At 33.7% G+C, this 18,058-nt stretch overlaps 1 protein-coding gene across 22 annotated transcripts in view; it reads right to left on the reverse strand.

The window, feature by feature from the left end:
- LOC148231974 (uncharacterized) overlaps positions 1-18,058 on the reverse strand; it is a 48,597-nt gene that overhangs the window by 20,255 nt on the left and 10,284 nt on the right. For 3 of the 22 annotated variants that reach the window (XM_088193107.1, XM_088193118.1, XM_088193113.1), the window contains exons 2-4: positions 6,059-6,176; positions 5,635-5,742; positions 1,015-5,388 (exon numbers count right to left, since the gene is read on the reverse strand). In XM_088193107.1, the coding sequence (XP_088049233.1) occupies positions 1,015-5,388; positions 5,635-5,742; positions 6,059-6,176 (4,600 nt within the window). Of the gene's footprint in view, positions 1-1,014; positions 5,389-5,634; positions 5,743-6,058; positions 6,177-6,928; positions 7,155-14,939; positions 16,505-18,058 lie in introns of those variants that run through there. The other 19 variants (XM_088193108.1, XM_088193119.1, XM_088193117.1 and 16 more) reach the window with 15 other exon arrangements.

Raw genomic sequence — 18,058 nt, forward strand, 5'->3', positions numbered from 1 at the left:
TTTCATGGAGAAGCCCACATTGAGAAGCAATCCATATTATAAGAAATACAAATTAAAGACATTAGAAGTACTATTCATAATGTATCCTGCAGTTCTATGGGGAACATTGCTAGACATAATCAAAACTATCTGTAACTAGGAATGAACTATCAAAAATTAATATGCATATGCATGGAATGAAGTAGATCTAATTTTATTTTAAAATGGTAATGACTAAAAGAATATTAAAACGTATGTTAAAAACATATTTTATTACTAAGGATTAAGTAGTAGTACAAATATGTGCGTGTCGACATTAAATATTATTATTTGTTTGCATGCCATACACAAATTAATTATTAAATTTAATCGATCAATCGATTTTTTGGATGTCTCTCAGTCTCTGGAGTTTTAAGAATATTATTATGAAAAAAACACACTACACTTTTACTACTTACTATAAATATAATATTTAAATATTTTACTCGCTTTAGTAATGAAAATAATAATTTGAAAACCTCACAGAAATTCTAAACACCACACCATTGACCTGAGCGAAGGGATAATGACCACATGATGTTATAGTAGCAATTTATATAGCCACAATTCTAATTTTGCCCTTTATTCTAGAAGAAACAGTGTTTTTAGTAAGCACTAGAAAACTTGTATAAACAAAAATATTTAAGTTTCATTTGGCCAACCCTTCCACGACATATAACCTGATTTACACGTTAATATATGAATCTGTTTTACATACATACATTAATATAAATATTATCACAAACAACACAAAACAGTCTAAATCAACAATAACTTAAAAAACAATTTTCAAATAAAACAAAAGTAAATGATGAATGATGAACGACGAAAAGAACAAAGACAATCGTTAACGTTCACAAATTTGTTAGTAGATCAAGCTGTGATTGTTTTAATGCGTACGAATGCAGGATGATGATATATCCCCATTGCCGCCAAGTGTAAACAAAGATGAAATAAAAATATATAAATAAAAAAGAAAAGCAGTACAACACTCACATTCCTCGGGTGACGTGAATCCTTCGTCATCATCAATATTCAATCCCACGTCTGCGATGTCAGTGGGGAACGACTGACCCGTCAACAGGTCGTTCTCGTCCATTTCAACGTTAGCCGATAGAGCTTCGTTTTTGCGGCTCGGCAACGTCGGCGACATTCCCATCAGATCGCCGCACTTTGACATCGGTGACAAATTCAGTATGTTAGACAAACGAGCCGCCATCTTCTTATCTTGCGTCCAACTTTCGGATCTGACCATCGGCGAGAAAGGATTGTTTTGTAATTGTTCTTTATTGTTCTTGATTAATTCAATTTCCTTTTCGGGTGTTGTAGTTGGAACGTTTGGATAATATTTACCCCTGATTGTTGAATCGGAATTGCTCGACGCTGGACTATTGTCAGAATCTGGTGTGTTGCTATGAGACGGTTTTTCAATTACAGTTTTATCGACAAAATCAGGAGAGTTTGAGTCGTCATTTAAAAAATTAAAACTATCATTGGCTGAATCCGTTGTGAGAATCGCCGATCTACTGAGTTTCGAATAAGGTGTACTAACTTCCTTATTTTCTGTTTTACTAATTTTTTCAGCAATTTTTTCCGGCGATTTATCTTCAACATCATTCGCAGATCTATCTGGGGAACGATGTATTGAACGCCTAATTTTAAATGGATTTTCAGTATCATCAAATGATCCATTGCCATTTTTAGTATTCATCGTAGGAGATATATCTCGATCTAATGAGTTACGTAATTCCTTTTTATTGGCAAAGGGATTTGGAACATCATCTTCGTTGAAAGTCTCACTTTTGGTATCGCGATCTAATGAATTACGAATGGAACTTTTAATTTCAAAAGGATTTTCAACACTTTCAATTAAAATATCAGATTCTGGAACAAGTTTTTCTGATAACGGTTCTTCTGGAACACATTTTATTTCAACAGGAGTATCAATAACACCATTGTTGGTAGTTGATAGTGACGAGTTTTCCATCATATAAGAATCGAGCTTTTCTTCTTTAACATTATCTACTTCTAAAGCACAAGTATTAGATTCAACTGGAGTTTCATTATCAACCACTATTGATAGATTTTGCACTTCAATTGTAGCCAATGATTTAGGTAATGTTCCAATTTCGTTTTTTGTTGGCACTTCAGTATGAGTATTGAGTACATTACTTTGAATGTTATCATTATCAATGGAATTGGCCAATTGAGTCGACGATTCAATAACATCTATGCATTTCGTTTCCACCGAACTATCTTTGTGTATTGACAATGATGAAATATCTCCTTCTATCGAATTGCATAAAGCATGTTTGGATTCAAATGGACTTTGCATTTCGTCGCTAATTAAATCATCAGAGACATTTTCATTGTTTTGTTGAAGCATTAGTGTTGCATTAAAATCTATTGAATTGCGGAGAGCTTGTTTAGATTCAAATGGATTTTGCAACTCTTCGTTGTCTATATCATCAGAAGCAATTTCTATGTTTTGTTGAACCAAAGGAGCAGCTGTAAAATCCATTGAATTGCAGAGAGCATGTTTTGTTTCAAATGGACTTTGCAATTCTTCGTTTATCAAATCATCAGAAACATTTTTAATATTTTCTTGAATCAATGGTACTGCATTAAAATCTATTGAATTACGCAGAGCTTGTTTGGATTCAATTGGATTTTGCAACTCTTCTTTCCTTAAATCTTCAGAAACAATTTCTATATTTTGTGTTGCAATAAAATCTATTGAATTGCGGAGAGCTTGTTTAGATTCAAATGGATTTTGCAACTCTTCCTTGTCTATATCATCAGAAGCAATTTCTATGTTTTGTTGAACCAAAGGAGCAGCTGTAAAATCCATTGAATTGCAGAGAGCGTGTTTTGTTTCAAATGGATTTTGCAATTCTTCGTCTATCAAATCATCAGAAAAATTTTTTATATTTTGCTGAATCAATGATGTTGCATTAAAATCTATCGAATTACGCAGAGCTTGCTTGGATTCAAATGGATTTTGCGAATCTTCCTTCTCTAAATCGTCAGAAATAATTTCTATATTTTGCTGAATCAGTGATGTTGCATTAAAATCTATAGAATTACGCAGAGCTTGTTTGGATTCAAATGGATTTTGCGAATCTTCCTTCTCTAAATCGTCAGAAACAATTTCTAAATGTTGCTGAATCAGTGATGTTGCATTAAAATCTATCGAATTACGCAGAGCTTGTTTGGATTCAAATGGATTTTGCGAATCTTCCTTCTCTAAATCATTAGAAACAATTTCTATATTTTGTTGAATCACAGGGGCTGCATTAAAATCTATCGAGTTATATAGAGCATGTTTAGATTCAAATGGATTTTGCGAATCTTCATTCTCCAAAACATCAGAAACAATTTCTACATTTTGTCGAATCAAATGTGCTGAATTCGAATCTATTGAATTACTGAGGACCTGTTTCGTTTCAAATGGATTTTGCAATTTTTCTTTTAAGAAAACATCATCTTGCTTTAATGTTGTTGAATCTATCGAATTTCGCAGAGATTGATTTGTGTCAATAGGATTTTGCAATTCTTCTTTTATTATATCATCAGAAGCCTTTTCCGTATTTTGTTCAATCAAAGATACAGCGTTATAATCCATTGAATTATGTATAGACTGTTTGGTTTCAAATGGATTTTCAACATTTCCATATTCATTTAAAGTATCTTTTTGTGTGTTGTATTCAACTGATTCTTGCAAACAACACTTGGTATCAAACGGATTTTCAGTTTCGCCAGTGAAAAACTCAGTTTTTATAGTGTTCTCTATATCACTTGATAAGGCACTTTCTATTAAGCAAGTATCATTTAAAACATGTTTTTCTTCTTCAATATCTTCAAATGAAACGGTTTTATCTAAACTTTCAGGAAGGCTTGAATCATTAATTCCAACAGTCTCGTTTAATCTCCCACATTCTCCCGTCGATTCATTTTGCAGTTGTAACGATTCTACTACATTTAAAATTTGATTGTATGATCGAGTATCTACAGTGTCGACGTTATCGTTCAAGTTAACAGAAATATTTACATTATCAGCTTGCAACGATGGCACATCGAAAGTTTCATTCATGTCTTTTAACTGTGTTTCATCCATATCCACGTCCATCGGTTCATCTATTGTTATGTCGAATGAATTCTGAATTTTTGTTTTAGTAGCAAACGGATTTTGAATATCATTGAATTCAAAATTTACATTTTCTTGATGGATCATAATAGTACGATTCGGTAGTTGGGTTTGTGTTACAGCAAACGAATCATCACAGTCCATCGGTTCATAAAAATCGACATTTTGAGATGGTAAAGCATCATTAACAATATTACCATTGACTTCACATTTTACAATTTCTTGTGCTAAGAATTCTTTAGTTTCAACTACGTTAGAACTATGCAGATCCATAATTATTTTATCTTTACTTTCGATTTTTGATTCACTCGAATCGCCATTAAAAACCGCAGACGACTTATATCCATCTGCCATATCTGCATGACATTCATTTTGAATATCTAACTCATTATTTCGTAATATTTTTTTGTCGACATCTTCAATACTAGGTTCACTTTTAAATTCAACAGTGTGAGATTCAGTATTGTTATTTTTAACATTACTTAGTTCCATTTTTGAAGTTCCATTTTCTTCTGAATTTAAAGTTTCATTTATCTCATGTTCATGCAAGATTATTTCGGGCTCATTAGTATCTACAATACCATCAGAATGAATGACTAATATTGAAGCTCCTGAATCACGGCGTTCGTTAGAAATATGCTCAGAGTCTAAATCAAAATCTTCTTCTATATTTTCCCCAAATTCAGTTTTTAAATTGTTGTAATAATTTTCATAAAGCCCTGTAATAGGATTTAACACATCCGTTACGTGTACATCATTTAACACACCATCAAAGCTTGCTTGAATCGACTTTTGTATATCAAATTCGTTTTGCTCTGTGACTTCTTTTAAAATAACTTCAACTGAAGATTCCCGCTCCAAATTTCTTTCATAGTCAACATTTTTATCGATTTCTAAATCTTCGGAGAAAGAGTTGTCAGTCAAAGGCAGCGTTAGAGTATTATCAAGTGACGAATGATCTTCGCCTCCACGAACAGTGTAGATGTTCGATAACTGACGGTTATTATCCAGTGAGCGTATTTGAACTTCGGTCGTACAATTCAGCGGATCTTCGCCAATTTCACAATTATCACTTTCGTTTGACGTATCCAATATAGACGAATCTGGAGTCTCGAACGACTCGGTGAGCTCGTTATAAATTTTCTGTTTAACTTTAGTTTTCAACGGCTGATGAGCGATGTTCGCATCGAACGAATGAATCTCTTCATTAAGATTATCCGCTACTGTTTAGCAAAATAAAAAAGAAAAAATAAATAAATTTGAAATAAAAAAGAACTAATTATATAAAAAGAATAATACAAATATTTAAATATGTGCAATAGTAACAAAAAAATATTTTTGTGAACTATCATGCTATTAAACAACAGGTGGAATTTTACAACATAATGATGTGATCAAACATTTAATGGTGACAAATTAAGCTATGATTTAATAAATGCCAAAGTAGTATTTATAATTTTGTGTCTCACCAGATTGTGTGTTTATATTAATTTTATTGGAAGAAACACTCGAAATATCATCTCGAGACGAGTTATCCTCATTAGCACTCCCATAGTCTAATGAGCTATCGGACGAGTCTGCAATGTTAATGTATATAAGGAAGATTAGCAATGAAAGGGAATCACACATGATTTCAGTTAGTACGCGCAAGAGAAAAAAACTTAAATTGTAAGAACAGAATTATTTACAATGGTTTTAAAAATAATTTTGAATTTGTTAACAGTCCTTTTCTTTCCATCATACATCATATTTAAAATAAATATTCATTCAAACATTTTCATATGTCTTTAAATTAATATTACATGATATGAAAAATTATTGTTTCAGTGGGATATGATTCGTAAAGCCACTCTTGGTACTTTTAAATAAAATAAAATAAATACTCATGCTCACCATCTGATATTTTATTGTTCGCATTTATGCTAACAGATGAACTCAATTGTTCGCTGTATTTTGGAGCTACTGTCTTATCATTTGCTTTCTTATTCGTAGACTGATCTCCAGATGTATTCTGAAAATAAAAACAAAAAAATCATTAATTAATATACATAAATAATAATAATAAAAAATATCAACAAACAAAAGATTCTATTTAAAAACACGTGACGCGCGTTTTTCAGATAGGTCAAGGGCGATTTTGTACGAATATTAAATTGAACTGGTTCCAAGTTCTGTCAGATGTTGAGAAATAGCTCGAATCGTTCGTGGGGAGCAATGTCACTACACTTTAGATTCGCACGAAGCTTATGCATGAAATTTTCTCTATATATAAATAGATCGCAAAGACGCAATATTTTCAGTGCGACGTCAATTTATTTTGTATAAAAATAAAGTATTATGTTATTTCTATACCTTAAAAAATGGTCAATAAGAATCTAAACACAGTAAATTCTACAGTAGTGCTAATACTAGATCAATATCCCGCCACAGTAATAATTATCATATTCATTCGCATACACAATAAAGCCACTGTCGAGTTCACTCAACTGAAAAACAGTAAAAGAGTAAAACTTTTTTAGAAGATCGAAACTCGGATACATATATTCCTCCGAGACGGTAGACCACTAGAGAATTATTTTTAAGAAAAGCATTAATTTAGAATACATTAGCGCGAAATCCGATGATGCGAATGTTTACCTCGAAATAACCAGTCCGGTCAAGATTTTTAAATCGACATCGGAATTTTTCGAGTACGCGCCTCTACTATCCACAACGTTCCCAACGTCCATTATCCCGCAATATCCACACTTTTAATTCACGCACAGATACAACCTCCTCGCTGGCGAACATGTCCCTCGCCGGGCTCTTCCCGAGCAGTCTCGTCAAAAAGTCCATGGCGGCCGGAGTTCCGCTCGTTATTTATGCAACCATGACGTCCGGGAAGAAATCCGGGTAGGTTTGTTTTTGTGAACGTGACACCAAAGGGAAATTGGTACAAGCCCCCGGCTTGGCAGCAGCGTGCTAGTCGGTCAGCTGACCGAATCACAGTGAGCTAGCGTGGAGCCCCGAAGCCAACTTCGCTCTCTGCGCATTCACTCGTTAACGCTATCCATCTATCTGGATTTTCAAGTACACAAAGCTCTGAACAATCTGAAAGAACGCGTGGGACACGGTAAAATTCTGAAAAATTACGCGAAGGATCTCTTTGAAAGATTTGATGACGCAGTCACAAATCTATCGGACGGTCTTCAATGATCGAGAATGGTGGCGAACTGCCAAATATGCGATGAAGAGATTCGATAGATTCGTCAAGTCATGAAGGAAACATTTTTATTACAAAGACTTTTAATGCTTGGAAGGCAGCAAATTTATTTTTACGTGAAATAAATAAAGAAAAGCAAAACACGATTGTGCTGCTAACAAAATGATCTAAATCAGTGATGCATCATTAAACATTGACCTATTATAAATTTAACATACATTTTATGTACCACTATTCAAAGCACATTAACTCGAATGCTATAATTATGCATAGTGTGTAGCTGTAAATGCTTTCATTGTAAAAATGTACATTCAACTTAATAAGTTACAGATGTTCAAACATCTTAATGAACTGCAGATGTCAAAATTGTTTTTATTTACATATTTAACCATAAAGACGAAGAACCAAGTCGACATTTTCTACATATATTTGGAATAGAAACCGGAATCAAAATTTGTTTTTAGTACTAAAAACTCGCGAATGGAACACTAATTGTCATATGTTTTTTTTATAAACGGATCTGCTGCGAATTTATAGGGCAACGTATAAACGTAGATAATTATTTTAATCACAGCAATATATTATAGCTTAAATAATGGGCTTTCCAAACATACTTGAATACAAAAATATTATTATTTCGACTTTATTTTCGATAAATGGCTTCACAAACGAGCAATACTTGCAAAAATTAATGAAAATTCAATGTAATAAAATTATCAATTCAAGAGATGATTTCAGTTGCAGTGCGTATATTTTACTCAATCAGCAAAATAATGAAAGTAGAAGTAGACACCAGTTTTTCAGTTGAGTCGTTAGATTCTCTGAATCCAAGCGGATTATCGCGGCTCAAATTAACCTCAAGTAGTATATTATGCTGCATAGGAATTTGTATCCACTAAAACTGCACAATGGAACGATCCTGACACATTTAAAGGCGAATATTTGTTTACGTCCAAAACCTAATTAATCGATTTAATTTTTCGCTTCAACCCCAATTTCCTAGACCTTAGTCATGACAATAATATGTTACACGGACAGAAAGACGGTCAATGTGAATGCTTCACTCGTAATAAATTTAAATCGCAATCCAAAACACTTATTGATGAAAATCATACTATGATCAAGTGTCATAAAGCATACGATATAACCACTAGTACAAACAAGATATTTCAAAATTTGATCCACTCTATCGCAAAAACTTTTTTGGATGTCACATTTCACTCACCTTTTCTTCAATTAATAACGTGATTAGTATACAATAATTTGACTCAGTAAAGTCACGAATCAAATGCGAACAGTTAAGATATTTAAAACGAAAATTTAACAATCATTCAAGAACACTTCGAGGACTCTAAAAATGGCTTTGGTTTTCAAAGACAGCCCACAAGACATGTCGCTCCCTTCAAACGTAAAAGTTATATTTAAAGTTTAATTTGGAAATAGAAATAAGAGAGGAAACGGCGCGATTTGACGCTGCTGACTGCACCGAGTTGTCTGTTCTGCGATCGATGCGACCGAAATAAAACCGCAGCAGAAGTACTAGTCAGTAATCGAAGAAGCCCCAGAACCCGAAATTGAGGGCCGAAACACACTCGCGTGAATGTAGTTCGTGCAAATTCCTATAGGTATGTAGAGTAGCGGCAGAAGCATTCATGGAGCGCGGAAGTGACCCGCAATTGACAGCTGCCAAAATCTAGCACGATGCTCCTGCTGTAGGACACAGAGTGCGAACTATGAAAATATTTTGATTTAAAATTGCAACTAAGCCATAACGAACGTGTACTATTAAAATTGGAAACAAGATTCTCACGACAATAAAAAAATCATTGTGTTAAGATTGTAATTATCGCAAAAATGGAGCAGATTTTTAACATTTAATTAAGAGTAATTTACAGAGAAAACAATCGAGCTTCTCGCGACGATAGCTATCGATGAAAACGCCGAGAGAAATTTGAAAGAGCCGGTGAAAGTAAACCCTAAAAGATAGTAAAATAACGCTGCAAACTGCTTTGTTATGGGTCAATCACGACCTTGCTCTTCAATCTGTGCAATATTGCTGTTCTACATAAACATGATTATAGTGCCGATGTCAATTTCACAAAACAAAATTAACCGTCATACAGAATCTGTATTCAACAGTGGACACGTAAAATGTCAAAATTCGAATCATTCTGATGCGTTATTACAAACCCGTATAGTACTCGTTAAAAAATCAATTGAGAATTCGTAAAAGTAGTATTAATTAAGCGAAAATTGCCGATGTAAACTATGATTTACTAACAACACATAATTAATTAAAAAAAGGTATTAATTAAATTTTCAATATTGATGAATTTGTAGATAGGTAGCTATTTTATAAAAACAGCACAATTTTATGTGAATGACATATAAGAACAATATTATTATATTTTATAAAAATCAGACAGTATTTTATTGTATCTACTATCGTTATAATTTTTTTTATATAATTTGTACATATAGTACATATGTACATACGTATTTATTTAGATATATATGCACATATATACATAGATGAACAAAAAATAATTGGTAAATAAAGTTAACCATTAATTAAATATAGATTATTTCACAAGACAACATTATACAAGGATCTGGGTGCTTATTATATGAATTATAATAAAATAACATAAGTTAAAAGGATACTGCCTTTTTTCACACTAATATAGTATTTATATAAGCTAAATTTTCCAATTATGTATGTATGTACGACTAGGGAATGCAATACTGGTAGTACCGGAATTGGGATAAAAATCGATTTTCGATATTACATGTATTAAAAAATAAAAAACCAGCAGTACAGATTTTTTTCCTTCCCTTTCCATTTTTTTTTCAGAGCCGTACATTTTATTTGTTATAAACGAAAACTCCATAGTTTAGAACTACGAAAACGACAGTGATTAATAATTTTCTACGCACTCTTCTCATGTTCTTTCGGATAATCGTAACTGACAAAAAATAATGAGTAGCATAGGAATACATTTTATTGAAATAAATTGGCGAGTGGTGATCTGGCTCCTATTATGAAAATTTAGGAGGCACCAGAAGCGGTCGATCAAAAGCGATATTTTGTCAAAAACAATGTTCCCTATATTGTTCCAAACTTATTGATCCAAAAATGAAAGATTTAACGGAAATATATACAAAAATATTCTTTCTGACAATGTAATTAATGAAAATGGGACAAAAAGGTTTTTACACACAGTCATCCTATTTATTTTTATTAGTATTCGTAAAACATACTAAAGAATTAGCATATAGAGTATTTTTAAAAGTACCTGAGGTAAGAAATATTGTTTAAAAGCTCCTTATTGTATGAAACACGAAATACGCATAAATAGACAAACGGATAATTGATCATAAATGTCGGTAACTTAAGACGAAATATCTGCTTGAAATAAAATTTCCAAAAAAACATGATTTTTTCGAGAGTTCTTTAGAAATGTTAATATCATAATACATTATATTATTGAAGTTTTTATTTATCTAATTATTAACGTAGTTCTTAGATTATCAAAGTAAATCGGTCTTATCGGGACTCGATTAATTGAAAAAATCGTAGACAATTTTTTGCCATTCAAATACTTTCGATCTCATATTTTCAAACATCTGGCACGGACCCGTCCTTTTTGTGGAGCGGTATAAAACAATCAACAGGTATAAAGCATTTTAAAATAATTGCATTAAATTAATTTTCAAAGACAGTAATGATTACATCTAAAATTATAACATAATGTAGAGAAGATTTTGCTAGAAAACTAACACAAGCAATTTAGGGTGTCTTTCAGAGAATAAGACAACGCGTTCTCGCTTAAATCAATGTATAGCTTGAGCTTTTTCCAAAGCAACTGTTTATATGTTATAGTTGTTTCATTATCGCGAATGTTATTCAAATAGAAGAGACGTCGAAAATGTATTGATCATGTATACACATTATTTGCGTCATGTCATCTACGCATGGAGAAGCAACAGTTGAGCCGATATCGATTTGTGTTGGTAAAACTGATACCTAAAAATCAACTTCCCATATATCGAATACAAAGATATGAATAGACACTTATTATCTACTACGTGTAAACACATAAATCATAGTCATCCTAAGCGCCGTCAAGAAAACGCGACAGGTTTACACCATTACGATTTTCGCACGTCCATCAGAAACGTGCGTAAAAAACGAAGACACCGCGCACGATCTAGATAGAATAGCTGATCAGTAGTAGATCAATCACCTTCATCATCATCAGAATCTGTTATCCGTAGCCGGTCGACGGTATCGTTAAACAATTAAATACACAGTAAGCGAGCGCACGCCCGCATAAGATGAAATAGGTGAAACACGAAACGCACCATCGCACACACGGCGAACGATCTGCTGCTGCACCCGAGCAACCATTGAACAGACGAATTCTACGGATACAATCTACGTACGAAGATCTAACAGCAAGAGACGTGGACGAACGACGATGCGCATGACGAACCCGACGGAGAATGACCCGCGACTCGCAAACACAACAACGCCTACCGAGATATAAAGATACGAAGGAAAATACTAGAATGCGCATGCCCTGTGTCGAGGGACTACCCCAAGGTACGGGTAGGGGCACCGGGGCAAATCAATATGGGGCGAAGCGGGAAAATTAGCGGAATTGGGTCGTGGTTCGCAAGCACGCGATAAATGCACTATATGCAATCGGGGTGACTTAGAAGGCGCAATAAAACTCCTTGCAAGGCGCTCTGAATATTTGACGATGTTTTTTTTTAAACAAAGACAGATTTGGTATGTGTGCTATAAAATATACGTGCGAACTTGAAACTTAATATAAGTTTGAAAGATACTAATCTAGGCATTGCGTGCGCTCTTGAAAAAGTTCAATGTTAGCAATCCGTCAAATCGCAATCGACCCAAAACACGATTATAACACGTGAGTCTTAATTGGAATTTATGGCCGAACCACAAAAATACTTCACCCACATTAGATCACACACATATTAGAGCCTAATATTCGTTAAAATGAATTAAAACAATTAAAATGAACATTTGAAATACAACATATAATAGTACGACAATGACGCACATGCGCTCATAATTCCGTGTTATTCGCTCATATTGAATCAAGCAAAACTACGACATTTTGAAATATGTATAAATTTAAGAAACGTTCACTCGTTAGAAACTGGTTAAATTTACATTATATATGCGAATCTATGGAGCAATATTTTAAATTTTATTAATTACTGCTAAGTGGACAAACCTTCTACGTCGCGAGGACATACCCACAGAAGATGAGCTTATGAAGGGTGTTAGATAAGTTTGCGTAGATAAAATTGCGGTGAAAAAAACGACCTAACTACGGGACATTTGTATTATCCGACGATAGCCTATCGATGTAACCACTACACTAAACATCGAAAAGTGGAGACATTGATACCAGAAGATGACGGAAAATCCCCGATTTTTCTATTTTGAAAATATCTCATGATTTTTCCATTTTGAAAATATAATATTTTGGCATACAAGATTGCTCACGCCGCTTCGGAAGCAACACCGTGTCGCAGCAAATAATGTTATTAATTGAGTTCAAACAAATCAGTGCAGTGGCACAGGAAGGATGCACCACCCAACAAGATGTTTAAAATCGCAACTTCCTGGAATATCATGGGTATTCTGCTTATCGACTATAAAGAAAACGATATCAACACAAACAAAAACAGTAATTTTATATTTTTTAATTAAGTTATATTTTCACCTGCACGTAAAACTAGAACATTAGTTATTTATGCTAGCGAAAATGTAATTTAACTGGCAGGTAAATTATATGCTAAAATATATATATGAAATAATATGCTGTTATATAATTATACATTAGGTTTAGGTTTGCACGGCAAATGGACATTATACAATGCGTATTTTTCAGTGAAGTTATATTTTCATTATTAATATAATATAAGTTCACTAAAAATGTATCAAACAATTGATTTATAATTTCAAGACAAAACAGGATTTATTCACTATTTTTTGAAATAAGGCTCGTTATTTAAAGAGCACTACATACGTCACTTTTTTGTCAAATGACAGTTTAGAGCAGCATATAATTTCACAAAGCACTTGCAACATAAAGTATATTTTCACTTGTAGAAATATATGTACAGTGATTCAATTCGAGTTTCCTATGTTGGCAGCACTGTAAATCAGACAGCTGTCAATATTCACGCGTGTACAAAGTGTCAAATCTAGTTTGTAACAACACATTTACGAAATAGTGCTATAAAATTGTTCAATTGTTCTACATAATATACGGGAAGATTAGGTAAATATCGTCCTATTGAGCGAACAATTCGCAAAGTATTAAAAAATTAAGCGCTGGAAAAAGTGTGCATCATGGTGGCGCCCGTTCAGACGAGAATATTGCTGCTGTAAATGAAAGTGTTGTCAAAGACCGTGAATTGTCGATTCGTTGGCGTTCGCAGCTTTTGGGATTTTTTATGGCTCCCTTTGGCGCATTTTGCATCTGGACTTACACCTAGACTCGTATAAAATTCAGATAACACAACAACTGAAGCCCAGAGTTCATGGACAGCGAAGAATATGGGCGAGGAAAATTCACATATGAATTACGAGACCATTATATGCGCAAAAAATGACTGTTTGGTGCATATCGTGGTCAGGCTGCGTCATTGGGCCTTACTTTTTTGAAAACGATGAAAGTCGGACTGTAACAGTCAATGATAGGCGCTATAGGCGCATGATTCGATTATTTTAGACACGAAATCGAAAATATTGATGTGGAAGGTACACATCGGATGCAACGTTCAAAACTTAAAAAAAAAGGTTGGAAACTGAAATTGGATCAACCTTTAAATCTACCGGTGAAAATGTATTCCGATACGATTTCACTGAAATGCCAGTGAAAATATATTTTCATTGATAATACACATATTATATTAAACATATACAAATAATACTGTACTAATATGTACGTCGATTAAAAGAAGCTTTCGGGGGGAAACAGAGCTAGAAGGTAATTGTAGTTGTATTATAATATATTGGCTCCAATTTTCTATGAAGCGCATTGATGAGTAAATATTGAAATATACAATTTTGATTGATTTACCCACTTCCCCACTCCGCAAACAGTATTACAGAGCCTCGTAGTATACATTTTTATAAGAGTATAAAATCACGTGTTTATAGTAACAACTTTCGATCAAAATCGTATGTGACATTCCATAACGAACATCTAAATTCAAACTTGATTTCTCACAGCAAAAATAGTAATACCGAATCAAATAAATAAAGCCAGTTTTTTAAGTTCGTCATCATAAATTGGTATTAGAAAGCTATAAAGTTTAATTCATAAACTCATTCAACGAGAGCAAAACTAACGAGATGCCATCTAGCGAGCGTCTTCCAAATCGTAAAATAAAAGCGGTTGGAAACTTAGCTACCAAACTTCACACTTTATAAATAAATAATAAACAAACAAACACCAACACCCACTGTTTACACAACAAACTAAATTTTGATCAATATTCACCACTGTTAACACAAATCACCTTGCAGCTGGGAACCTTCCTGATCGACACGCCGTTGACTTGCATGTTCCACATGAGTGTTCCAGAGAACACCAGACCCGTGACGATCTTCTTGGTGTTGCTCTTCATCTTGCCGCGTCTTCAGACCCAGCGACATTCGATCGATTCGATTTCCTCTCCGCCCATCGATAGCTGAGCAACTGTCGGAATCTTGGCAGTACCAAAATAATTTTCTTCCAAATTTGCGACAAAGACTTGCCGATGGCGGGACGTGTGCACTCGCACGCCTCTCAACGCGAACAACGAAATGTCCTGGCGGAATCCAGAGACGACGGGGAAATAAGGGTAAATGGAGCGAGGAACGGTATGCATCGACTTTGCATTTCTGCCACAACGAGATGAAAATAAAAAAAAGAATCGTCACGTGCGGTGTTAAGAGTTATTGAGCAGAAGGTGAGTTTTTGCTCCTTTCGAGGTCGATAGCTCCACTAAGCAAACCGCAAATCCTAATACGGGCGACAATTGCGAATCGTGAAAAATACATACCGACCGAAAATGGAAGTCTACTTCTATGGGAGAGATACGAGCTTGCCGCGGTATTCTTTTTCAGTGTAAATTTTATAGCAATACCAGTTAACCAGTAAGTTCAGATCAAGCGCGAAGAGGTCGCACGATGTAATTCTAATTTTAGCAATCGATAATTCAAGTATGTGGTGCAGACGTGTCGCTTTAATCTAAAACAAAGACGAGCCGCGGAAAGAAAGTATCTTTTTTATTGCGAGAACATAAAAAAATACGAGCGTTAACATGCGACAATTAATTATGTCTTTGAAAGCGATATCATTGCGTGATGCGATCGTTCTGCATGCGTTTATCATAATCATCATAAGTGGCGCAACGAAATTGCTCTCCCGATCCAGATAAAACATCAAAGTTTGATGATCGATCAAATAAATGCGTAACTTCAGATGCGCGGAAGAAACGTGCATAGTCATAGCCATTTATGAAAGCTAATTCACAAATTACAACATGCTCTACCACTCGGAACATAAATTGAAAAAATATTCTTTATCATATGCCAAATTTATGTAACATAAATAAGCTAATCAGAATTGTATTATGTTAATAAGAATGTTGTTTTCGCGTACATTAATCATGTGTATGTGAAATAAACTCGATTTGATAAGATATTAGATTAGATCATTGAAAATCTTCAAAGATTAAATATATTTATTATGCATGTTTCACAATTTAATCTAAAAAGACCTAATTATCAAACAATAGATGATAATACGTATTTTTAGTCTGATAATACGTATTTTTTTTAAAAAAACACAAATTTATGGATATCTTCGAAAAAAAATATTAATCGAACATTTTATGCATTTCATTAATTAATAAAAATAATATCAATAAATAAAGCCCCTGATTATCCTCTCTACATAATATGTTCATACTTGAAGTAATGCATATTTAATATCAGTAAAATTCGGTTGTGGTTAAAAACACATTAAACCAATAATCTCAAATATCGATGAATATGACCAAATCATACTGAAATATGAAAATAAACATAAAACCACCAAGGTCTCTAATTAAATATATTTATTAAGATCGTGAAATATCAATTCTCAGTAAACTATTTTATTTTATTTGTTATTATTACAAAGTGAATGTAGTTCTCACAGCGAAAGAACAAACGGAGACTCGAACTTCTACAGAAAAGCACACAATCCGACATAAGACACATAATGTATCCGTTTCATGTAACGCAAATAATTTGCGTCTCCGCAAAAGGGGAAAAGTCAGGGTGGTTAACCTCACCGATGATTTCGGCAAGAGCAACTCGAACATCTTTTCAGTTATTTTTAACGCGCTATAGCACTAAATCAAAGACGGACGCCACAGGAAGCAGAAATTGTCCTTCTGAAGCAAATACAAAAACGAAGAAGCTCATGTTTCAGCACCTAAAAGCATTTGGATCGAAGAACGATTTCAATACACGGCGGCGTGCATTAAACCAAACTAAACTTCCGCGTTCTGGCAATGATGTTAGCATCTCGGTAAACATTATGAGCTTCTAAAAACGGAAGATGAAATAAACTGCATTCAGGCGTACTTCGTGTTTATTTATCGTTATGAAACTGCATTAGATATTATACTTTCGATTGCGCATACGTCAATACAATCAGTCCGTGAAAATAGATCTTGAGCAATGGCTTTATAATAAAAATATATTCACAAGAATGCTGCAAGATAAATTGTTATATATTTATACTTAAACGTTTTACTTGGAATCAACGTTAAAAATAACATGCGCTCAATGCCACGACGATATGCCTAATTAGTGGAAAGATATTTTACAGATTCGCTGCGCAAATAAAATAAGGAATTTAGGATACAAAACCAATAAGTAGTTATTTTTGCATCGGTGTGAAAAGAAACGTCCCAGATCAAGATTGTGAAAAACCATAAAGACGAAGTTTGACATACGGAATGAAATATCTATACCAATTTTTTTCATAATTTGATTTGAATAGCTAGTTTTACATTCAATTAATTCATATAAAACTTTTCGAAAATAATTATTAGATTTTTGTAACAAACAAAAATATTTCAAACAACGAGTTTCCTATATTGGCAGCATTATAAATCAGACAGTTGTCAATAATCACGCGTGTTAAAAGTGCCAAATGATATTTGAAAAACGCATTTACGAAATGGATCGCTTAAACACCGCTCAACGCGTCAAAACTATTCTACAGATATAACAATTTCGAAATTTACGAGAATATTATGGTCAATTTCATCGTCCTACTGATGGAATGATTCGCAACGTAGTGAAAAAATATCAGTTGAGAATATTGCTGCTGCAAATGGAACTATGGCCGTAGACCAGGAATTGTCGATTCGTCGGCGTTCGCAGCTTTTGGGTTTTTCTTATGGCTCCTATTGGCGCATTTTGCATCTGGACTTTAGATTATAAACATTAGATGCCACAAGAACTGAAGCCCAGAGACAGCGAAGAATTTAGGCATATTTAGTGTTTTTCTTAAAAACGATGAAGGTCGGAATGTAACAGTCAATGGCGAGCGCTATATGCGCATGATACCCGATTATTTTTGGCACGAAATCGAAGA

Source organism: Plectrocnemia conspersa, unplaced genomic scaffold (genome assembly GCF_051122295.1).
Source record: "Plectrocnemia conspersa isolate PC_06_02 unplaced genomic scaffold, ASM5112229v1 ptg000009l, whole genome shotgun sequence".
In the NCBI taxonomy this organism is placed as follows: Eukaryota; Metazoa; Arthropoda; class Insecta; order Trichoptera; family Polycentropodidae; genus Plectrocnemia; species Plectrocnemia conspersa.